The sequence below is a fragment of the Anoplolepis gracilipes genome, chromosome 1 (genome assembly GCF_047496725.1).
Source record: "Anoplolepis gracilipes chromosome 1, ASM4749672v1, whole genome shotgun sequence".
Taxonomy (NCBI): domain Eukaryota; kingdom Metazoa; phylum Arthropoda; class Insecta; order Hymenoptera; family Formicidae; genus Anoplolepis; species Anoplolepis gracilipes.
The window spans coordinates 11,561,093-11,586,029 of record NC_132970.1 but is presented as its reverse complement, the minus strand read 5'-3'; the positions used below and the strand labels follow the sequence as shown (position 1 = coordinate 11,586,029).

The window sequence follows — 24,937 nt, the reverse complement described above, 5'->3', positions numbered from 1 at the left end:
TTGCATAACAAAATATTTAAGATTAAATAAATTATAATTTTTCTATTAAAATTATAAAAATATATAGTACAATAATTCGCTTTAATGCAAATTAACCGGAAAAAAATTAATTAAAAGAAAAATAAAATATAAAAAATTTCAAAAAGTAAGACTCGAATAAGCAATATATCGCGTATTAAGCGCCTTATCCCTAACAATAACCTACGTCGCTTACATTATTTTCGCGATTGTAGCTGTTAATAATTTACTCGAAATATTTATCATTGAAAATGAAAAAAAATAAAATTACTATGTATGAGAGATAATTTGATAAATTTATGAAAAATTTAATTTAATTTTTCAGTTATACAATTGTGATACTAATCCATCGTGATTTATATATGTGTAAAAGACATTCAATAATTGAGTTTTAACAGTTTTTGTGCAAAATGTATTAATAAATCTCATTGTTTGTTTATGGACAATGCGTTTTCTTTTCATTTGATAAGACCTATTGTAACTTTTGTCAAGATAAAAATTACATATATATGAAATGAAACATAAATATAAAGAAAGTAAATAAAACTCCACTTGAGTTATAATCAAATCTACAGGAAGATTAATTTCAAATATTATACGTTACATTGTTCTTTATATTTGTTTGATTTTTCAGTTGCATAATAATTTTAATATTGCATTTTTTAAATTCATTCATTGTTTTGATTTACTATTTTCAACATTTTAAATAAGTATTAACAATCTTTACATTGCGGATAATAACAAGCAAATTTAAACTACAAAGCACATTTAAAATTAAATCCATATTAAAAAAAATAAATAAATTAGCAAAATAATAAGTTTTAATAATTAGGATTCAGATGTTGACATGTTAACTCTGAATGACACATTTGGATTATATTATTTGTGCTCATCGAGAAAGAGGATACCCAGATAGACAAGCTAATCATTATAATTAGTATGATTAATCATATTCCTGATATGTTGCAAACAGTTATATTATTATTGGCAATATAACAGCAACTTCAGAGTTGATTATCTGGGTAAAAGTCATACAAATTTCAGAGTTTATACAGATATAAATTAAGCATATATGCATTATAACAATTTTTTCATTAATAACATAATTAATAATTTCACATTATCAAAGTAAAGCTATGAGAAAAATGTTCTCATCCATTAATGTTTGTTATAATACATTGGAGATAATGTCCAGTAGTAGGTTGCAGCACTCTAATATAATTGCATTAGAATGTTACAAAACAATATTATTTTTATAATATTTAACTTTCTGAATATCAAGAAATGATTTGTCAATATATCGGAATCATGAAAAACATTCAATAGTATTAATACAAAATATAAAGGCACTCTATATTACAGTTTCTATATCAACAGCTACAAGAATGGAACCATTAGACTAGTTCCACTAAATGTCCATTTAATATAGTCTTTTCGTTTTAGACAAATTATAATTTATAAACTAGATAACAAATTAGATTAAATTAGAATAGAATAAATTGTGCTTTTATCCAGCAAATTTATTGATTATTTTTTTCAGAAAAAAGCAAAAGATTTTGGAAAAATTAGAAAGACTACAATATTCTTATGACAAAACATCATATTGGTGTCATTGGGTTTTTTTACACTTTATAGACAATGCAATAAATGTAACAATATGTGATATAGATTTCTCTCAAGCATCTGTAATATCTTAAGACTGTGTAGCAAGAATTTTCAATACTTAGTTAAATTACATTACAGAGTTGTTATATAGAAGTATTAAAAAACAATGTTTTTTTATATTGCAAAATATCTAATTGAGAGAATCAGTTTTTATAGAAGCATTCTCTTCACATTCAGTCTTTTGATGCTTTAAAAACTACATATCATTGTGTATTTACAATTAATATCATAATTAATATGTTGCACATGTACCAATACTGGTATATTTCTCGATAGCAAGGTGTTAACAGTTAATATTTAGCACTCTAAAAATAGTACTTTCTTTATAATTAATGTTTCGACATTGGTATATATATTTCACTATTTTATATATGTTCCTCATCTAAATTGCTTATAATTAGAATATAAATTATTTAATTATAAATTAATATGTACATTATGTTTATCATTACACTTGAATCCTTTGATATTGTCATACATCTTGAAATTATGACAAAATATGTTGTTCTTTCAATAAGTATCTATAATATTTGAAAATTATTATTACTATAAATTATCATCGATATCATTACCTGTGAAGTTCTAGGAAATGACGTAATGTAACAGGCAATTCTGAACTGCAGATTCCATATTTACAAACAGCTTGTGCAGCCTGACATTGAAGACTAGTATAATTAAGGAGATTCACATTATTTAACGGATTAGAGGATATCAATCGTACTGGTGTAGTTGCCGCTTCATTTGGCGTATCTAAGTGTGCACCATAATCCAACAACAACTTTATCAGCTGTTTTAAACAAATTCTTAATGTGAGTCAAAATGTTTGACTTATAAAACTAGCAAATATATAAAGAAAAATATACTTACAGGATTGTGGAAATTATACGCAAGGCTTGCTATATGTAAAGGCGTTGATCGCATTGTGTTTCTGGCATTGATGTATGCTCCACAATCCAAGAGCAATTTAACAACATCCAAACGTGGAAAAAGTTTCTGAAAATATTCATCAAAGTATTATACACATGCACGCAAGCACATACACACACATACACACACACATATACATATATATTTTTCATTATTTATTGTTTAATAATGCAGTCGACTTTTCAATAACAAAATATTTGCGAAACAGTGGTTTTTTAGTATTACAAATAATGAACTCTTCAGGCTTAAAGTTTTAAAGATGCGAATAAAATTTAACTCTCCATATAATTTTAAGAATTATAAAATTTTAAATTTATAATGAATAGAATAGCAAAGTTGCTTTTATACTTATTTACAAAAATAGTTGATATTAAGAAATAAAAAAATTTCCACAAAAATGATCTTATGTAAAGTTTTTACTCTCTTGATGCACACATGAGCAAAAATTCATACTTACTTGTGTATCATCGCCGGAAGTAAAGTAACTAGAGTCAATTGTATTTAAACTAGAAACACAAAGATGAAGAAGCGTGTCCCCTGTATGAACAGATCTTGGATTTTGTTTTACTAAACCATGAACTAGCTGATGCATTAAAGCTTTCTCCTCATCAGAATTTGCTGTTTCTACTAAGAGGTAAATAAGATGCGTCACGCACTTCAGAATACGTTCATAACTCTTACTTTGTCTTTTATTCACGGGACGTTTCTATAATGTAACGTTAGTATAATTAATATATGCGTTCGACAATGTATTTCGATACAGCGTGTATATATATATAATTACTTGAAATTATATAATATCCGCAAATCATACGCACCTTCAATAACTCTCTAGCTTCCGTTAGCTGGCTAGAAAGTAATTTAAATATCGCTACTACGTCACAAAACCTCGGTTCTTGTCTTTCTCGATTACGATCTCTTACTTCTAATGTTTTTTCATTTATATCCACCATAAGTTTTACAAGAGCTTGTGCAGTGAAGCAGGTATCTGTATATAAAATCTAAAAAACATCAACAGAATTTAATTTTCACATACAGGTGAAAAAATTATATAACTGCTTGTTAGACATTTACTATGTTTACATACCGAATCCTTTTCAATTTTAATTTCTAATACTCGATGCCACAAATCTATACACTGTTGATATCTAAAAGAAAAAAAATATATATAAGAAGTATATGTGAATTATTACGTATGATTAAATTTGTTTCAGAAAGAACAAATACCTTAAAGAGTCTGCGTATGATGCACCTCTAAACATTATTCGAAAAAGAGTATCTTTGTGATGTGGACCTAAAATCCTTTCACATATCAATAAACTTTGTATTCTCATTGCATCTAAGTCGAGCGAAATGGCGTTTAATTCTTCCACGGTTGAAAATTCCACGGCGTTTTTGTAAGTCTCACATTTTGGTAACACAGGTCTCTTTGGTAAAGGCACTCCATCAATTGAGTTGACTATTCTGAGAACCATCCCTGCCCTCCAATATTGTAACGCCATATGTGTATCACTATGGTCATCGAAAAATGTGGATCCCATTAGCTCGTTTGCATCTGCCAATCTTTCCGCGGAATATGATACATGTTCCACTAAATCATGAAAGCCATATAGCATTACTTTAATGAGTATAAAGCTGTATCTTTTATCATAAAAAAGAAACATGAATTATTACAATATATCGAATCATTCTTACCTAAGTATTCAAATATCTGAATGGCTCCTTTAAGACAAGCAGTCTGGAGGGCATCATCATTATGTCGAGATCTAAGATGAGGGTCCGCATTATGTTCTAAGAGTAGTTTGGTGGTTCGAAATCTGTGTTCCTGAATAGCATAATGCAAGGCAGTTTTGTTCTGAATATCCGTAGCATTTACATCCGCGCCGTGTTCCAGAAGAAAAGTACACAACTCCACACTTTGTATAGAATTTATCAAGCATGTTCCGCCATTATAATTTGCTTTTAGTATATCAGCACCATTTTCCACTAGATATGAGACAATGTCTGAAAAATATATGATTATATTCAAAATCATTCTTGTTAATTCAGATAACTCACACCATCTAACAAAATGACTAGTCAAATCTAAAGATTGAACTGAATATTTTAGAAAAAGAGAGAGGAAAAATGAGAAAATTCTTTAAAAATAATTAAGGATTAACTATCGTACCACGAAACGAATAAGGCGTTTCTCACTTAGATAAATTATTAGATATACTTTGTATGTGATAGCAGAAACAAAGATCAATGAATGATTCAAGTTACTAAAAAATAAATGCATGATGCATATACTTAAATTTTCTACATTCTTTTTTGATTTTTAGTCGTGTATATTTCATTTCAAATGCAAAAAAGGAACGTAAGGAAAAAAATGAGATGTATTGATAACTATAATAAACATTATATAAAGGAATAAATGATTGCACAATTGTGCAACTTGGCATGCATAGATTCAGCCTAGACCTGCCTATGATTATATTTTCGTTTCGACTCGACAAAAATATATTGATCCAATTCTAAAATATTCATTTATTTTGTACAATATTTTGATTGCAAGAATTTTATATATATTACTATTTTTATCTAAAATTATGTTTTTTGATTACATACTTCTGTTACTACAACATATTACTATTATATTTTCTAGTATGAGATTATTTACAGGAATACATAGTTCAGATAATATTACAGCAAAGTAATGCTTCTTGAAAGAAATATGACATATTACTTTTCTACTTACTTGCTCTATCAATTATATTTTGCTTAATTAATATATAATTTGTTACCCATATGTGTCATGAAGCACGCAGATCTAACAGGAGTAGACCCAGAATCGGAGACTGCATTTACGTCGGCTCCATGGGCTATAAGGCATTTTATAACTTCCAAATTTCCAGATACCGCGGCGCACCATAACGGAGTGACATAGTGAACTGATCTATCGTCGGGTACTTCGTAACATCCTCTTTGTTCTATGTCAGCGTCGCATTTCTTAATAAGATATTCGACAATCTCCACATGTCCCCTCTTGCAGGCAATAAATAATGGGGCACAGCCCTCTTTCGAATGAGATACAATTATTTTTCGCACTTCTTTCTTGTATTTCTCTAAACGATTTCTCAGAGCATAGCTCAATTGCGCTCCTGGTGCCACATATTTACATTCATGTATAAGATCACAGAATAATTGATCCATGGAAAAGTTCCAACGATAACCATTATTAATCCACATTTCCCACTTTTCGAACGATTCAGATTTGTGGAGCTCCTTCCAATTCATAAAGCTGAAAAGAATTTTATCTGTAGTAATATTTATAAAAATTCTTTGAAATTGTGACACTGTGAGAAAGCAACCGAAACAATTGTAAGTAGACTGACAGCAAAACACTTATAAAATAAGAAAATATTAGATATCCCTTCAGTCAGGCATTTGTTTTAACTCGTGCAACTTTTTAAAATAAAAATAAAATAAAATTTGAAAGCGAATAACAAAGTATCCCTTGTTTGTATGTAAATATATTTGACACATACATTCAATTTACTTATTTTTTCAAGATAGTATTTCGATACAAAATATATAGAAAAATTTAATCAACACTTATGCATCGATCTTTTTTCGATATATATCCGTGAGAGAAATATAGAAAAATAATGCTTCTTGAAAGAAATATGACATATTATTTTTTCTGCTTACTTACTCTATCAATTATACTTTGCTTAATTGATATATAATTTGTTACCCGTATGTGTTATCAAGCACGCGGATCTAATGGGAAATATTCAAAAATAAGGAAATATTCAAAGATAAGAAGCTACACACTTGTACGTAAATGACTAGACATTAAATAATTGCTATGCATTCCTTTTAGCATGTGTGTGTATATATATATATATATATATGACATGAAGTATGTATAACCTTCAAAGTTGTGTGCAAAATCGAGATGAATAAGTTCGCACGAATCTCGATTAGTAAGGCTGGTAGCACATAAAAAACTTAAGTAATAATATTGGATACGATCAGGGAACGCGCTTTTGTCGCTACGAACACGCTACAGGCTACAGCCGTTCATGACTTATGCAGCCATTTCGTAGCGTCAATAGAGCGACGATGACGTCACCTTGTGACGTCGCAACTCGCAACTCGCGCTAACGCTACAATTTCCTAGAGTCCCTACTACAATTTCCGAGGTGAGGCGTGAGGCTACGATATGCTACAAATAACTTTTGTAGCGCGAAATACGCTCCATGGACGTTGCACACGTTATACACATATCATCGTATGCACTATCTAAAGTTCTGAATTATTCGAATTATTCCGTACTTTTGTATCATTCACTATTCTTTATTGTCCAAAGAATTTTCTCATCTCTATAATTAATACAAAAACTTAATAATTACAATATAATAATTAATCAGCGAACATATGTGTTAATAAGTTACAAAATGAAAAATGAAAAATATGCTAAAAAGTCATCTTTTTATGTATCCATACACATTATGTTAAAAATAAAGTAAATATAATAAAATGAAAAGATATAATAATATAAATACAATAATTATATAAAATAAAAAATAAAATGGAAAAAAATAAAGTAAAAAATTAAAATAATATAACAAAATTAAAATATAAAGATATTTTTAATTAAAATATTTTAATTTAATAAAAGTAATTTAAAAAATTAAAAGAATATACATATTACACAGTGTATACAATATATATATGTATTATATATCTATAATTATATATCTATAATTAATACAAAGACTTAATATAATTACAACATAATAATTAAACAGCGAACATATATATGTGTTAATAAATTACAAAATGAGAAATAAAATATGCTAAAAAGTCTTATTTTTATGTACTCATACACATTCTGTTAAAAATAAAATAAATAATAAAATAAAAAGATATAATAAATGTAAAATAAAAAATAAAATGGAAAAAGTAAAATAAAAATTAAAATAATATAACAAAATTAAAATATTAAGATTTTTTTTAGAAATTAAAATATTTTAATTTAATTAAAGTAAGTTAAAAAATTTTAAAAAAATATATATTGCATACAGTGTATACAATATATATGTATTATAAATAAAATAAATATACGTTAAAATATATTCTTATGTATATTCAGTAAAAAATGATTTTTTATATAAAATTTACTATTTTATTTTTAGCATACAGCGAAAAATGACAGTCGAAAAAACGTCGAATAGATGTTGATTATACGTCGAATGTGTTGAATAAATATCAAATAAACTTTTTGACCACTCATTTCTCAGATCTCTAGAGGTATCTACTAGATATATAAAATAATACTTTGACGTATATTTATTTTATTTTTTATTGAAATTTAACATATAAGTACGCTAAACCATTCAGTTATTATACACTGTAATTATTAATTCTTTCTCTATTCAATACAAATAAAGATCTTAATTATTTTAACAATAAGAGAGTAATATATGAATGATACGAATAAACTTTTCGACCACTCATTTCTCACTAGAGGTATTTACTGGATATATAAAAATAATACTTTAACGTATATTTATATTTATTTATTATATATTTATTTTATTTTTTATTGAAATTTAACACATAAGTGCGCTAAACCATTCAATTATTATACACTGTAATTAAAGATCTTAATTAATAATAATTAAAGATTTTAATTATTTTGATAAGGGAGTAATGAATGATACGAAATACACGATAAATCAGATAATTCAGATAATATAGGTATGTACATGGACAGTCTCGCCACTCAGATAGGATTATCCGGCTATTATATCCCGTGTCAGGTAATAAGCTGGTAGCTGGATTTTTAGATATCATCAGTCTTAGTTAACAATTATTCTTCCATGTTTAAATTACGTGCTCACACACAACAAAAGTCATTCAAGAAACTTGCTAGTTCCCTAAAGGCCACTTCGATTTATTCGGTTTTCTTTTTCTTCTTATAGATTCTTGTTTTTAGAGAGAAGAAGAAAACGAATTAATCGGAGCTTGATTCTAGAAAGTTCTAAACGGTTTAGCGGTAACATCTCGTAACATTTGTAACGTTTCTCCAAACGCACCCTTGCGTAAGGAAATAATAAACTACTAATCATAGTTGAGAATAGCCATTTTGAAACATAAAAGTCTGCAAATTGCCCTAAGGGCTACAAGATCTGATTTACTATAGAGTCATAAGTCTTAAGAAATTAATCAATCTGATTCGATGATCCTTCTCTGAAATTTAACTGTGATTGATTAATTTCTTACGACTTATAACTTACGATTTTATTACAGACCAGGCCTAACACACAAAGTCTGTAACCGGTTTCTCATTCAGCAATAATTACTAAAGAATTTAACGATAATATTGGATGTTTTTTTAATCACGCTACATTGCACAGTATATGATTGCGTAAAATTTATTTTGTCAGAACTAAAATGTAGGTTTAATTTCTGAAAATCTTAATAAAGAGCATTATAGTTCTTCATTTTTATTGTTTAAATACATACATTATTATTTTGTATATATATAAATTTTGAAATTGTAATTTATTTTTATATATTTTCAATAAAGAAGGAGAAAGACGAATATAAAAATAGAATAGTATAATTGACCATTATTGTAACAATAAAAGGCCAACACTTTAGGAAATTAAAAACATATTCTCTTATATAACAGGCCTGTCCAACAGATCGATAATTATTCATTTTTAAGCAGTAATAATTTTAAAAGCTTTATATAAGTTTCCCGTTTTCCTTAAAAAAAAAAAAAAAATATTACTGCAAGTTTGTTAGTTAGGAAAGTCGATCGCATACTAGAAAAGGTTGGGCAGACCTGCCGTATAAGATATTACGTTAATAAAAATGCAAATCAATTATTCTTACGTAATACGTTTTGTATCGCGTCTCTTGCTTTTTGAACACCTAGACGAAATTGGCCGAATTCTGGACGAATCTTCATTCCGCGATAATAATACATCAAACTCATTTCGAAATCGCCTAGATGATAAAGAGCCTCCGCCTTGCAGTACACAGCTTTGGCATTACTAGAATTTTTAGGATTTAATCGTAATGCTGCCTCGGCGTCATCCAATGCTTTTTGTGGATCACCCAGTAAAAGGTGACATTTGCTTCGCGCTATTAAAGCGTTCTTATCGTTGGGATTCAAATCCAGTGCCTGTCAAAATAAATTGTTACATTATTCTTTAACATTTTTATTGCATTTATTATTGTATTTGTATTATAAATTTAATAAAATTGTTACAAAAAAAAGAGAGAATGAGAGAACGTTATAAAGTATATATAAAAAAATATTTTTTATTGATTGATTATTATGATTATTATTTAACATATCAAGTAATTATCAATAATTATTAAATTTTATTATTATTATTATTATTATTTATTAAGTCAACTTTATTTCATGATGTATATATTGTTTAATCGATTTAATTATCCTATCTGACTATATGTATATAGTAGACACGTTTATTGGCACGCATATATGCAGTGCATGCAATGTGTATGTAAATCAATCTCGCTTTGATTACGCGCTGCAATTAATTGACAAGATCGAACAGCAAAGCGAGAAAATAAACCTTATTAATGCAGCTGATAGCGATATCGAAATCACCGAAGCGCATTTCGCGCAGACCAAGTGTCAGCAACGCTCCGGGCTCGGCCTCCTCCGAGTTTTGTGGATCTTTGCGATCTTGATTTTCCTTCATCTTCAAAGACAGCTTTATATCGGTGGTACCCATGTTCACGGCAGCTGCACGATCTTTATCGGTATACACCTCTTCCTGCCGATGACATTCGCTGTCATACTGGCGTCATTTTTTTCTCGAATTCTTCTGAATTTTTATGTTCGACTCGATGGTGGTGCTGTCGGACCTCTCCTTTTCCTTGTCATTATTTTTCTTTTTCCTACCGTCGTAGCGAAAATTGTTCTTGCGATTGTCTCTGCCATTCGCCTTTGTCGAGTATTTGCTCAAATACGTTTCCTTGCTCGGTTCTTCGAATTCTTCGACATTCTGTTTTGAATCGGAGCCAGCAATTTCTACGCGTGTCCGCACATAACTTTGTAATAAATCGTGATGATGCAACATGGGATTCAGGATGTCCATGACGTGATTTTCAACCGTGCTCGTTACATTCTTGGTGACATCTCGCGATACATCGTCGTTCATTTTCAAACACTCTTTGGATTTTTTATTCGATTGTGGATTAGAATATTATATTACATTGAATCTAATTTAGAGATATGCTCATTCTTTCTCCTTTTCTATGTTTCTTTTCACGTAATAACTGCAGAAAACAAAGAGAGACTCCTTCCTCGCGTATGTATAGAAACAATAACTATTTGTCTACGTGCTAAGATACGTGTGGTTTCGACACCTTGAAATAGGAAGCTCGTTTCCTTAGAAACGAGTAACAACACCGACAAGTCAAATATGGTAAATACCTATAGATTTGTTCTTTCTAGCTAAACTTTTTGCGCTTTTGGTTTTTCCCCTTCTTTCTACCTAACTTTTAAATATATTATATGTATATCTATCTCATTTATAATGTATATTACTGCAAAAAATTCAGCTGTAAAAAACAAACCTTATATTTAGGAATTATGAAACATGAAAAAAATATGTGCATAAGGCGATTCTGATATTTCATATTCTTAAAGATGAAAATAGATCATATAATCATATAGAATAGGTTTCTTTTAAATTTCAAACGCATCTTTTCTATATTATAAATTTTTTGTCCGTGATAAATTTCTGTGTAAGAATATTTAGAAATGTTATGCATGTTTTTAAGAATCTTAAAATAAATATTGCTCTTCTCTCTCTTTAAGTTGAAGGGATTTATTAGATGACAGCGTTGCACGTTTTATATACATTTAAATAAGATTTGATGATTTACGTAATTTTATTTTGATTTGCAGATTTGTCATGTTTTTATTGTCATAAGATAATGATATCTAGCATTTATCAAATCGTAAAATATACATATATGACTACTATTATTATTTATGATTTTATTATTATTTATTTAATAACAAAAAAATTATATTAAAAAAATCGAAATTGTATATCTCTTGTTGGAGATGCAGATTAATTGAAAAGATTTACCTCACTACAATAGTTTTGCTTTTCGATTTTGATATATATTACTTTGTTAGAAAATATATTAAATATGTAAAAGTATTAAATTATCATAATGTATCATTATACTAAGTATAAAACCACACAAAGAATAACGAAAATGTATAACATACATTTTACCTTTATTGTTTATGTATTATAATTTTTTAACTCCTTTCGCTCTTTCTTTTTTTTCTGCATCGTATAAATTAAAGATATGTCAAAGTATGTTCAATATAATCATCATTTTTCTTCTAATATTATGCAATTTTATATTCAGGCATTTTTCAAAAGCCTTTTAATACTGAAAGCATCGAGCGGTTTTTTTTCTAACTATTTCTATTTTTTAGATTAATAATCTTATTTCTTGTATAAAAGAAAGGATTCGGAAATTTTATCTTTTACACAAGAAGTAGGATATTAATCTAAAAAATAGAAACTCGGTACTTTAGTATTAAATACATACACCCATATATATATATATATATATATATATATATATATATATATATATATATATACCCAAACGCACATGCTATTATATTTTCAAATAAGATAAACGTAAATTTTTATACTATATTTATATATTATAATATATAAGTTTATTTATTTTAATAATTAATTTAACTTGTTTATAAGCTTATTTTCGTTTTAATATTTTATTATAGTTACGATGACATATTGACAGCTTTTTAGAAAAATAATTTATTAAAATTTTTAAATCTAATCCAAGAATAATAAAATTAATGGAGAATTAGTTAAACAGTTCTTAATAATTTTTAACAGTTTTATATATATTTATGCGAAACTTACTTGATTGTACAGAAATATGGCTTTATTGTAATTCCCATTTTTTACATGAACAGTTGCTTCGTTTACTAAGAGTGTGTTTCTTATAATAAGGGAAGTCCGCTTTATCCGTGCTGCTGATTGTTTTTTCGAATGCTGTACCATATCGTTTCGGTATCCCTATGCCCTATAATGTCCGTTCGAGCGATAAAGTTCAAAAATCAGCAAATATATCAATTGAGAATCTAAAAAAGTATCTATTATAATAATAAGTGATATATAAAGTGCGCTATATAAATAATGATGCTTTTTCAACATTTTTCAGAGATAAAACGAATGAAAATAAAGAAACTTATACATAAGACTAGAGATTGAAAATTTTAATAATGATGCGATGACATATTTTTAGAAAAGCTTTTTAGAAAAAAAATTATTAAAATTTATTAAAATTTTTAAATCTAATCCAAGAATAATAAAATTAAACACCCAATTTTATGTGTGATCTACAATGTCAGTAGGAATAGTGGATGAAGATTGTAGCACGTCGGGATAAGCTATAATAAAATGGTTCAATCCCATTTACTATGGTCTATTTCCTTAACTCTTAATCTACTACTTCAATTGGTTTTCATTGGAAATCACTCATTAATCATTTCACTAAAAAGAAGGCCAGTGCAAAAGATATACTTACGATTTTGCGATATTACTCATAATAATAATTAAAAATTACGAAAAATATACTCGGTTTGTGATTATAATAATTACTTTCTATTTAGGTGGAAATCACTTAACGACAATAAAATTGAAAATTACGAACTACACGTATAAAAATGGAGATTGTAAAAAAAAAATACACGTATCGTTCCAATCGTGTCGCTGCCTAGTTTTGAAATTCTCGTAACTTGCAAGCAAAACTTTGCCGTCCGTTCTTTTTGCGCTGGCTCCCTTCCCACAATGCATATTAAAAAATAATCGATAGAGAAACGTAAGAAAAGGGCAGTAAGAAGGATAACTGGACGGCTATTCTTATTCTTTACCACCACTACCATCACTACTCCGATCGCTAACGGAAAAGCTATTATAATGGTTCGCATGCTTCCTATCAATCCATTGCTATTGTCCTTGCCAGATTATTTGTGTCATTTGGCCCAGAGAGAGATGCACGCGATCTGCATATATTGACTAAATCTTCGTACTGTCTTCCTATAACATGTTGTAAAAACGATTTACCAATGAAGATAATTACTCAGAACGGAACAAACCGCGAATCGCGGATAATCGTCGGAAACTAAAAGCATGAAATATTTCGTGACCTACGGATAATATAGCTCTGTCATGCCTCGACCGCATTATTTATATGTACACTCGACAAAGCTTTTTCAATAGGCCTATAACGATTTCCATCTCTCAATAAGGGATGCCGGTGCATGTTCTCGAAAAGCAAATAAGATTAATTGCACGTCATTCCGAAGTATTCTATGATTCTTTGTGTGTATTTTGAGAATACTCTGAAAAAAGTCAATACTTTAAAATACTTTCCACGATATGTCTTCTTCGAGGAGAAACGCTAACGTTAATATAACACATTTTTACGAAAAAAAGCTATTGCTACAGATTTTAAAAAATGTCAAATGTTGTCTCTTATATCTAAAAATTTAAATGTAGATTCGAAAATTATTCTAGTCTTCCATATCTTTATGCTCCAATATTGAATCCTCAAACAGCTCAGAAATATGTACAATATAATATACTCATTATCAACAAATTTTAATTCAGATACATTTTACTTAATTTAATTTGATTGTTCATTTAATAATGTCACGTGTTTTTAATATTTCAGACTACTTTTTAAAATGTTTGTAAAATTTATGAATAAATATTTAAATGGGTATTTATTTAGTTATTATATATATTAATTTATATTAACTTAATGCATATTATTTATTTATTTTTTATTTATCAAACTTCTATTCTAATTGACATTTACATTGTATTGCGTGTTCAAGAATTAAAATAATTAATTAAGAAAAATTTAAGAAATAAATACAACAATAAAAATACAATTACACTAAAATAAAATATAATTAAAATAAAGTAATATAAAGTAATATACATAAATATATACAATTTAATAAATATAAAATATAATTTAATTTTAATAAATATGAAACAAAATAAATATATGACTTCTTTATATTTTACTCCTTCAATTTGATTTTTTTTTTCATAATTTATTCGTAATTTTTTAAATTCTATTAATTTCAATCTCTCTTTCGTTTCTTTTTTTGTAAAAGTTTGCTTTTTATATCTTTGTATGGCATCTTATCCCAGACAGCACATGTTTCTAAAAGATGACTTAAAGACATCTCATTGTCTTTTAGATATCTTTAAGATAGAAGTCTTTTGGCCTTTTTGTGCTGTATGGGATTTTACATTGATACTAAAGAATATCTTGTATATTAACCTGTTAGTAGACTTTTTCGCAGATGTTAAGTTTATTTTGCACTTTTTTATGTGTGGTTCTACGTCTATATTATTTATTATTTATATATTTAGATTACGTGTTATATTATATCTTTTTATTAAAAATTAATGTGTTAATAAATTGTCCAAAGAGAAGGATTAAAAAAGTTGTAAGAATAGCGATAAATCGAAACAATCAGCAGATATTCAAAGGTAAATTCGAATCGCTAGCGTTTTTAGAGAATTGTCTAGTGTTCGGAAAAACCTTGTATTAAAATAGTAATTTTTAATTTGAAATCTTTTCTTTTGATTGGTCAATTAAACGCTATTCTAATACCTTATTGGTGGATTTCCAAACGTGCCTTAAGCATCAATCAATAAATCACGTGATTAGAAAGACTTGATGCGTCTGCGTGACGTCTCGATTCAATTCTCGAATCGCGCGAATCTCTTTTGCAATTCGATGGGAAAATGAAAAGAACACGTGACATACACAATCCATGAGCGCTAAACAAGCCGACTGATATACGTATCATTTATTATATATCGTTATATTATACGTATTATAATATCATTTTATCTTTTGTCCAGATGTAAAGCTTACGTGCTTCTTTATAATAAATCATACACACATGCGGGGTTTGAAAATTATTATTGTTATATTAATTTATCTACCGACTTTTGATAAGTTATATTGTGTTGTTGAAAAATAGCATTTCGATACACCTGACACGAAGTAAATAAGTCTAGGTATTTGTTATTCTTACGCACATATACATGCACATGCTAATAATAATTATACATCGATTGTGCAGTAGATCGATAAGAATGCAGCTGGCAACTTTCTCCAAAAGTGAAATCTTTGTTCGACGAGAAAGTTAATAATGCGTCGCAAATAATTTTAAATATACGCGTACAGAAAATGCTCCTACATGCTTGAAACATTTTTTTGTAATTCCTTATTGCTTGTAAAAAATCATTCGTGCTTTATAATATATATATATATATATATATATATTAGGAATTACAAAAAAATGTTCCAAGCATGCAGGAGCATTTTCAGTATAGAAAAGTCTCTCAAAAGAGACGCTGCTCGTGTTTTCTAACGTGAATAAAACTATTCTAATCAATATTGTAAAAACTTAAGAAAAATATATATGTATATTTTTTGCGATGTATTTTAATAATATCATTGCTGTTTAAAAAAAAAGTTAATTGAAAGCTAATAACTTAATGCTTTTAATTTCCATAAATTAAAAATTTTTCTGTCATTTGATGAAAGCTGGAAAAATTCTGGTGTATATAATATTCTGAATTATTCTATAAAAATAAATAGAACAAATTAATATATAATTAATTTTATGCAAAACAAATTAATATATACGGAAAATTAGTAATACGTATCAGGAACGCTTGAGTACATATTTAACATTATTCGCACAAATAGTCGCGCGAGATATATACTTCAATGTCGAGCAATATATGTGCAAGCGGGATACGCGCATATATGGTGAATTTATATAACTTTGTGGCGCGAGTATGAAAGTACACGAGTCTCATCGTAACGGGAAAAAAGAGCAGGACTGGTAAAAAGTAACCCATGAGTCGTCAGTGGGCCATGGGATAAAAAGGTAGGGAGGTACGAGGATCATTTCTCCGCAAGTCGCGAATGCGACAACATCCGGGTGTGTGTGAATACGTTGTACCTGTATCTTGCATTTGCAAGTCTTATTTTCACGAAAATTCGCACAGCAATATTCAAGAATCGAGTGAGTGTCAGATGCAGAATTGTCATATCAATTTTTCTCCTGTCTTCTGATTGGTTTTTAACGATTAAATCTTTTACAGTGGCTAAAGAGTCGTTCGTGTTCTCGATCATAGAAGATGAGAAGGGAGATAAGTTGGACGAGATGTTTGGGGTGAGGCCGAGTTTCTTAAGAGTACTACCCGGTCATTGCGTGTTGCCACCGAAAATCATCTTTTACGCGCAAAAGATACGTGACTTTACCGTATACGAGGATGACGTTTGGATGGTCTCGTATCCTCGTACTGGTAATAATACGTAATTTAAAAAAAAAAAACGTAGTTACATATAGGATTTCCCATCATACGTGACAGTCATTTCAAAACTGAATATAGCATTTTAGGTTTGTATTTGCAATATATGTGCATACGTATGTATATATAAAATTCTAGAAAGAGAGAGAATAGTATCTTGTGAGGACAGTTGATACAAAATCAGGAAAAAAGATTGCAATCTTATTAATTATATGTTATTTACATCTGTTTTTCAATATTACTTCTTGACACTGTGAAATTTCTCTAGGTAGTCACTGGGCACAGGAGATGGTGTGGTGCATTGGGAATAATTTCGATTACGAAAATGCTCGTACGCTTCTCGTCATGCGAAGTCCCTTACTCGAGTAAGTCGATTCTTTGAATTTGAATCAGGAATTAATAATTATTGAACGATAGAATATCATCTCGATAAAACTAAACACGAGCAAAATTTTTATTATATTTTCGAATCTCTATTTTTTTCAGAGGTTCGGCTGTCATGATCAACGGAAATTACGACGAGTGGTTTATGAAGCTAGGCGATTCCATCGAAAATATAACAAAAATGCCAAGGCCACGTTATATCAAATCTCACTTGCCGTGGGACTTACTGCCGAGACAGCTTCGTGAGAAGAAGCCAAAGGTAAAGATCCAACACTCGCAAATCGAGAAATGCAACGTGTAATTCTTTTTATAATATGTAATACTTTGTAGATAATGTATGTTACAAGAAATCCCAAAGACACCTGTGTCAGTTTTTATCATTACTGCAGAGTGTTCCACAATATGAAAGGAAGCTTCGACGACTTTGCAGAGTTAATGCTGCAAGATAGTAGTACGTTGAGTATTACACTCAAATGAAAAGACATATATTTTTTATTATAAAAGTGTTATATATTATTGTTATATAAGTGTTGAACGTGCTCTCAGTAACTTGTTGCTTTCACATAGGAAATACCTGCAATATTGTAAATTAATTTACGAGAGAGAGAGAGAGAAAGAGAGAAATTCTTTCCAAGATATAATGATATTTGTGAAATTAGCATTTCAGAATTAGCATCAAATTTAAGAAATAATGTTTGTTTAGTTCCGATGAGTCCGTTTTGGAACCATGTTCTACCTTTTTGGAAGATGAGAGATCAGGAAAATATATTATTTATGACATACGAGGAAATGAAAAGGGTAAAACAGAAAGCGCATTCGCTTTTGTCATCGCGATGAATCTTCATAATGGATCACTGAAACACGCGATTGTATTTTCCAGGATCAGATAGCGGTGATTAAGGAGACAGCGAAATTTTTAAACAAGAACGTGACGGACGAGCAGATCGTCGGGTTGTGTGAACACTTAAAATTTTCAAAAATGGCAACGAATCCGTCGGTGAACATGGAACTACTGCTGACAAAGGAGAAGGCGCAAGAGGACGATCCGGATTACAAATTTATCAGGAAAGGCAAAGTCGGCGATTGGACGAATTATATGTCGGAGGATCTCGCTCGACGATTCGATGAATGGACAGAGAAGCATTTGTGTGGAACTGGTCTCAAATTTCATACAGATATTAGATCCGACGAAGAATAAAAAGCTGTATATTTCAAATTATTTACGGTAAACACGCGAAATTTTATATATATATATATATATTGTTACGTTCGCTTATATATATATATATATATATATATAAGCTTCGACAACCGCAAAAATTCAATCGCGTAAAATTGTATAAAATAAACTTAAATAAAAAATAAATTTTTACAATTTAGGTTTACTTTTTACAATTATACGCGACTGAATTATTGCAGTTATTTACTGTATTCAAAAAACAAGTCTGTAAAAAGTCTTTTAATTAACGATAAATATATTAGAACTGTGTGAGATAGAAAAGAATTATATAATAAATAATACATCCGTATTTGTTTAATATTGTATAAACTTCTGCTAATTAAGTAATGCATAGTTGACATTATTATATAATTAATTTGTTCATCATACTTAATAATCATCAATATAATTATAAAGAATAAAATATATAATGAAATATATACACATATAATAATGAAAGTATAATATGTATAGATATCTTTATGTAACAAATTATAATGAATGCTGAACAAGATAATATATATATCCATAATAAAAAAAGTGATGAAAACCTGTGAAGCATGTTTAAATCGAATTTTAAGATTTATATTATTTTCGTGCATTTGATTGGCGATCAATGACGTTGAAAAGTAAATATTAATTCAATTTGTTGACAGTTTTTTGACAGTTCGGGGAAGCGCGCACGTTATATGCTATTTCCGATAATAAAAATGATCAAAATGCATATATTTAAGCAAATATAAATTACTATTTGACTATAGTAATTATTATAATTCCATAAATAATATTTTTAATAAACTTGCAAAATATTTATTCATTTATTACAAATAATTTTTATCATACTACTATCATCTTTGCATCTATTATCGCATACAAAACTTAATAAAGTTTATTCGACATCATCAACTAATCAATAATATATTAATTTAACAATTTAATAGATTTAATAATAAATTAATATGCTTCTCTTAATATCAATACATTATACATTTACTAATCCTGCTTACGAAATATGACACGCATTTTATAAGAATATCATATATAATACTATAATCAGACACATGGAAAAAAGTGCAACATTATAAACCTTGAAATTTAATATTTTATACGGACTTAATTTTTTTTCAATTTATTAAGAAATCGAGAAAAGAAGTAAGAATCACGAACAAAAAGATTACTTACATTTAGTCCACCTTTGTAAAGCTTCCTCGATATTTCTTGAGATTCTAAGTAGTTCTTGCCAGATGGCAATTTTGGTCGGTTGCACAATATACAAAACACATGAAACGAACAGAAAATGGATTCTTCGAAGAACGATCTATTCGCACAAAGAAAGACACGACGATTATTGAAAAGATCACCAATTATATATATAATTCTTTTCTTTAAAATTTTTCTATAATATAAAAGCGTAAGTTATTTTTACACACATTTATATGTAACAGTATATCGTATATTAAAATAGAATTAATAAAAAAATTTATGGTTTTCATGATTATAAGATTGTTGCCACTTTTTGATAGATTTTAATCGATTTTGATATTTATTTTTGCACTGTCACTTATTTACAAACATGCATGGAAAATAATAACACTGTTTCAAAAAATAGTATAAATATATATTTAATATTTTAATATATTTAATATTTTACTTTATATTATAACTTCAATATTTTACTTTATATTATAACTTTAATAATTATCAACGATGAGAATACATAACACAACGAACAAATTAATAAAATAATCTTAATTGTTTGAAAGATAAGTCTACATAGCAAATAATTGAACCGTATAAATGAAATAAATCTCTCTATTATTGACTCTCAAGACGAGAATTTTGAAAAGAGAAGATAATGTTCTATCATCTTTTTATGTTCTATCTCCGTATTGAAGGAGCAAGTCAAACTTAATATTTACTGTACCCATCTTCCAGAGATCATCTCTTAGCACGCTATCAATTACTTATTAATAAGGATAACTTATAAAGAGCTAATATCTTGTAAAGTCTTGTGATTGTTGAAGTGCTTTGTGGATTCTCATTTTTCAAACGACTATGATTATTCTATTAATTTTGTTGTTCCTTGTGTTCCGTATTCTTATTGTTAGTTCAATATTAATATATTAATATATTACCTTTAATATATTACCTTTTGAAAGAGTGTCATATTTTTTGCGCGAATGCTTGTAAATGAGTGACAGTACGAAGATATGAATATCAAAATTAATTAAAATCAATCGGAAAGCGCAACAGTATTTTATATCTCGAAAATTATTAATTTTTTTATCAAGTCTCTCTATTTTAATATACAATAAAATATATTTTTATATAAGTGTAAAAGTAGAGTAGAAAAATAACTTTTATTTTTTTCATACTATATAAAAAAAGAAAAAATCATACATATATATATATATATATATATATATATATATATATATATATATATGTATATGAAATTACATGTAGAAATTATAATATTGTGTATATTATAAAAACTGCTGTCGAAAGAAAGAATAACTTTCCAGTAACAATATGTATATGAATACCTGGTTACCCAGTGAAAAAGACCTATCGAATTGTCATCAAATTGACGTCGAATTGATGCAATTTACATCAATTCGACGTCAATTTGATATCGATTTGATAGGTCTTTTTTCACTGGGTAAGCTGTTAAAAGAGAGCCAAAAGAGGATGAATATTAAATGTTCATGATATATATATTTAAAATACGATTGGCATTTTTAATAAGAAGAATAATGAGCGAAGAATATAATGAAGTTAATATACTTACTTCTATATGTTTTTTTGAGATTTTATGAGTCCATTTTGTGAGTGTATGTGAGCTCATAACGTAAAATTTTCCGCGCCTTCTAAAAAAAAAAAACACCAATAGCTCGAGAATATTTTGAATCGTTCAACTTGCCGCGATGGCCAAATATCAAATGTATCTCGACGCGGTGACAACAGGCAGTATATATATCTTCAATAAAGATGGCGCTGATTTGCGTTATGTCAGATTTTTAAAATTGATTCGAACCTTATATCGGAGCCTTTATTTATTTCTTTATTTATTTTTGACAGGACGCTACGCGAGACTCGAATCGCCCTCGTGTTGTCCATTTTAGAGCTACTTTTGCCGCCTGTCGTGTGTCGCGCGACTCGCGAACGTAGGCGGAGACGTGCGCGGAAAGTCACGTGTAATATCGCGCGTAGGATTCGGACCTAACCTAGTCTCATTGAACCTCGTCGAATCAATTTCGTCAGCGTCGAGAAGTTTCTCCCTACGGGATACTATGAGTTTGTTGTAAGAAGTGAGGAAAAATATCATCAGCGTCAGTTGTAGGAGGAATCGTCGTTTGAAAATCGTTGCTAGTCTCACGATCTCGAGAGTATATGTACATGTATATATAACATATATACATATACATATATACATATCGTTTTGTGACAGATCGCGAGAAGCATCGTTCTATAAAGATTATTCACTCTGAACTCGTTCCCACCGCTTCTGCATCCGCGACTATCTGGACAAGTTCGATTGAATGCGTTTAAAATTAACGCCTGGCTGAAATGCCGAAGATAAGGATTAAGCAGACGCCAAACAGTCTTTGGTTAAGACAACGCGAGTTAGGTGTAAAATTCCCACTTGGCCACAGTGACAATTTTCACAAAACTCTTTACTCTTCGATACAACCCATCACTTCGTGGGATCACGGGGACAATTTAACCGCCGCGAGACACGGTGGCGTATTTAATTTGGAATATTCACCGGACGGGTTAGTAATGTGGTTCTAATGTCAACGTGTATCCTAACAACTTTCTCAAGCCTTAGGTGCAATGTTAATTGAAACTTATAAATTATACTGTGTGTCTCACTGATTTCTGATCGATGTTACAGATCTCTCTTGTTGGCAGCATGCGAAAAGAAAAGTATTTTAATGTTTGACCCATTATGTAGAAAGTTGATACATGCGATAGACAATGCTCACAATGACTGTGTCAATTGTGTAAGGTTTGTAAGATTTGTAAGAGCCTTTTATTTAGGTTCTTTATTATTGTAGAAGAAATCGTGTATGGTAAAGATACAATGTATAAAACGTGACATTATCAACATGATTAGATTCCTGGATCAACGTATGTTTGCAACTTGTTCCGACGATAGTACAGTTGCTTTATGGGATGCCAGAAACTTAAAGCAAAGGATAAGAACTCTTCAAGGACACTCCAATTGGGTCAAAAATATAGAATATAGTCCAAAGGATAGCCTGTTATTGACCAGTGGGTTCGATGGTAGTATATATACTTGGGATATTAACAGGTAAACACTTTTCAATTAATATCTATGCAATTTTTCCCTTTTTTATAAAGTGATGTGATTGTAATAATATTTTTTGCAATATATGTCCTACAGTTTTACAGAAAATAGCTTTGTGTTTACTCGTGTATTTCATACAAATGGGCTAATGCGAACAAGACTTACTCCCGACACTAGCAAAATGTTAATATGCACTACTTCAGGATATCTCATTATAATACATAATCTTAAACTCAGTACACTAAGTCAGGATTTGGCTGGATTTAAGGTAGGTGTTCCTATCACTTCTGTGTCAAAATATTTAATAACCTTATAAACACGATAATCTTAAATTATTCTTATCATATACTTGCAGCCAAACATGTACAGATTAATGCAGTTATCGCAAACTACCATACCGGTTGCAGCTAGTTACACACATCTCTTTTCTCATAGTCGTCCCCACAATAGAGTCGAGTTTCTTACTGATTTTCCTGTAGGCGACGACGCCGAGGTAATATCCAGCTTACAAGTTCATCCGCAAGGATGGTGCGCCCTGTCTAGAAACGTCAGCAGCGGAGAGAAATCTGAGGTTTGATTTTGCTCGTCAGATAATCAACTATTCTCTGGCTGATATAAATTTCTCCTAACTCGTTCCATTTTATTTTATAGTGGACTTGCATTCATGATATACAGGAACGCGAATCCAGCAGTGGGGAGCATGTCAACGAGGGAGAAGAGGGTCGTTTGACGAGTTTAAATGTGGACGAGTTCGTGGACTTTCCGCAGTCGCAACCATCGCGTTCGGGAATCAGGTCTTCCTTTATAGTACATAACGTGGCATCGGACGCGAGATCAAACTCGTTTGATCCACCTCTACGGGTGTCCACGGACGCCGCGCCGCCCCTCAGACAGTCATTGAGGCCAAATTGGCAGGTGACGCCGCGCAGAAATCTACAATCGAGGAATTCTCGTTCGGATAGAAACGCGGCAAGGACAAATTTTGACACGGTCGAGGTTAGTACGAGCTCCGCGAACGCCACCGATGCGAGGGTAAACGCGACGATTCATCACGACGACAGATCGGAGGATCGGCATGACGTGGATAACAATAATGACAATTCGGCGTCAGCTGACGAAGCGGATCGAGAGGGTACGCGAGAATATAGATCTCCCAGACCGCACTCTCAGCTCAATGACTTGCGGCGGCGTAACGCGATCGACAATTTTTCCACTGGCAACGTAGAACTGCATGTTAGCACCGGTGACGTATGGGAAGCGCTCGTGGCGATCAGGGAGGCGAGGCTTCGTAGGGAACGTGAGAGGGAGTTTTACCCCGGCGCCGAAAGAAGAGACTGGCTTCCTAGATCAAACAACGGCGTGAGCGTGAATATTCCTCGTTCATCCCATACGGTTGTGATAATCGGCGATCGGGCTCGGGTACAGAATTTGCAGAATCGGCAAAATCTACAAACCATGTACGCGATACCGAGGAACCACAAGATTCATCAGAATACACCTAGGTTGACGCATTACATCGAGGAACCGAATGTTGGTTCCGGATATATCAAAGAATTGTGTTTCTCGGCGGACGGTAGATTGATATGTTCGCCGTTCGGTTACGGCGTGCGATTACTGGCATTCTCGAGCGAGTGCTCCGAGTTGTCTAATTGCGTTCCACCCGCCAACGAGTCCGTGCAGCTTCACGAATTAGCGACACACACTGGTCATTCCGATATTGTGGTTAGCACGAAATTCTCACCCAAGCACTATTTACTCGTGTCCGGTTGTCTCAGCGGTAAGATCGTCTGGCACCAGCCGGTGGTTTAGCTAAATTGATAATTAATTTTTATAGGCACTTTATTATTTTTCATTATAATCACGGTCTCTTGGTAGATAGGTATACTTTGCAGCTTTGTAAAAGATCAATCTATGAGAAATTTTTTTTGTTAATTATATATAATTACATAG

The 24,937-nt window shown here is 30.1% G+C and overlaps 4 protein-coding genes across 13 annotated transcripts; 2 read left to right on the top strand and 2 right to left on the bottom strand.

Annotated features, from left to right (window-relative positions):
- Window positions 1-1,517: 1,517 nt before the first annotated feature.
- Window positions 1,518-6,756, bottom strand: LOC140676093 (protein fem-1 homolog A-like). 5 transcript variants are annotated; one of them, XM_072910793.1, is made up of 9 exons: window positions 6,430-6,756; window positions 5,397-5,893; window positions 4,306-4,614; window positions 3,838-4,201; window positions 3,698-3,758; window positions 3,429-3,611; window positions 3,068-3,316; window positions 2,551-2,676; window positions 1,518-2,470 (listed from the first exon to the last, which is right to left on the bottom strand). In XM_072910793.1, the coding sequence occupies exons 2-9, from the start codon at window positions 5,887-5,889 to the stop codon at window positions 2,252-2,254; spliced, it is 2,004 nt and encodes a 667-aa protein (XP_072766894.1). In that variant the 5' UTR covers window positions 5,890-5,893; window positions 6,430-6,756; the 3' UTR covers window positions 1,518-2,251. The 5 variants fall into 5 exon arrangements, with proteins under 5 accessions (XP_072766894.1, XP_072766878.1, XP_072766904.1 ...); XM_072910777.1 differs by having other exon boundaries at window positions 6,529-6,756; XM_072910803.1 differs by having other exon boundaries at window positions 6,350-6,472.
- A 2,547-nt stretch (window positions 6,757-9,303) lies between these two features.
- LOC140663427 (outer dynein arm-docking complex subunit 4-like) lies at window positions 9,304-13,682 on the bottom strand. Of its 5 annotated transcripts, none has more exons than XM_072887616.1 (3): window positions 13,595-13,682; window positions 12,573-12,735; window positions 9,304-9,796 (listed from the first exon to the last, which is right to left on the bottom strand). In XM_072887616.1, exons 2-3 carry the CDS (start codon window positions 12,711-12,713, stop codon window positions 9,491-9,493), a joined length of 447 nt encoding a protein of 148 aa, XP_072743717.1. In that variant the 5' UTR covers window positions 12,714-12,735; window positions 13,595-13,682; the 3' UTR covers window positions 9,304-9,490. The 5 variants fall into 5 exon arrangements, with proteins under 5 accessions (XP_072743717.1, XP_072743710.1, XP_072743702.1 ...); XM_072887609.1 differs by having other exon boundaries at window positions 12,573-12,793; window positions 13,586-13,600; XM_072887601.1 differs by lacking the exon at window positions 13,595-13,682 and adding an exon at window positions 13,240-13,579 and having other exon boundaries at window positions 12,573-12,793.
- On the top strand, window positions 10,980-18,770 carry St2 (Sulfotransferase 2). 2 transcript variants are annotated; one of them, XM_072887570.1, is made up of 7 exons: window positions 10,980-11,075; window positions 16,860-17,063; window positions 17,338-17,434; window positions 17,556-17,712; window positions 17,784-17,904; window positions 18,157-18,251; window positions 18,334-18,770. In XM_072887570.1, exons 2-7 carry the CDS (start codon window positions 16,922-16,924, stop codon window positions 18,649-18,651), a joined length of 930 nt encoding a protein of 309 aa, XP_072743671.1. In that variant the 5' UTR covers window positions 10,980-11,075; window positions 16,860-16,921; the 3' UTR covers window positions 18,652-18,770. The 2 variants fall into 2 exon arrangements, with proteins under 2 accessions (XP_072743671.1, XP_072743661.1); XM_072887560.1 differs by lacking the exon at window positions 10,980-11,075 and adding an exon at window positions 16,456-16,780 and having other exon boundaries at window positions 18,334-18,769.
- Window positions 18,771-21,707: 2,937 nt separating this feature from the next.
- LOC140669522 (DDB1- and CUL4-associated factor 10 homolog) lies at window positions 21,708-24,921 on the top strand. The gene is made up of 7 exons (XM_072899468.1): window positions 21,708-21,983; window positions 22,124-22,448; window positions 22,571-22,684; window positions 22,793-22,990; window positions 23,084-23,255; window positions 23,343-23,558; window positions 23,639-24,921. Exons 2-7 carry the CDS (start codon window positions 22,243-22,245, stop codon window positions 24,794-24,796), a joined length of 2,064 nt encoding a protein of 687 aa, XP_072755569.1. The 5' UTR covers window positions 21,708-21,983; window positions 22,124-22,242; the 3' UTR covers window positions 24,797-24,921.
- The last annotated feature ends 16 nt before the right edge of the window (window positions 24,922-24,937 follow it).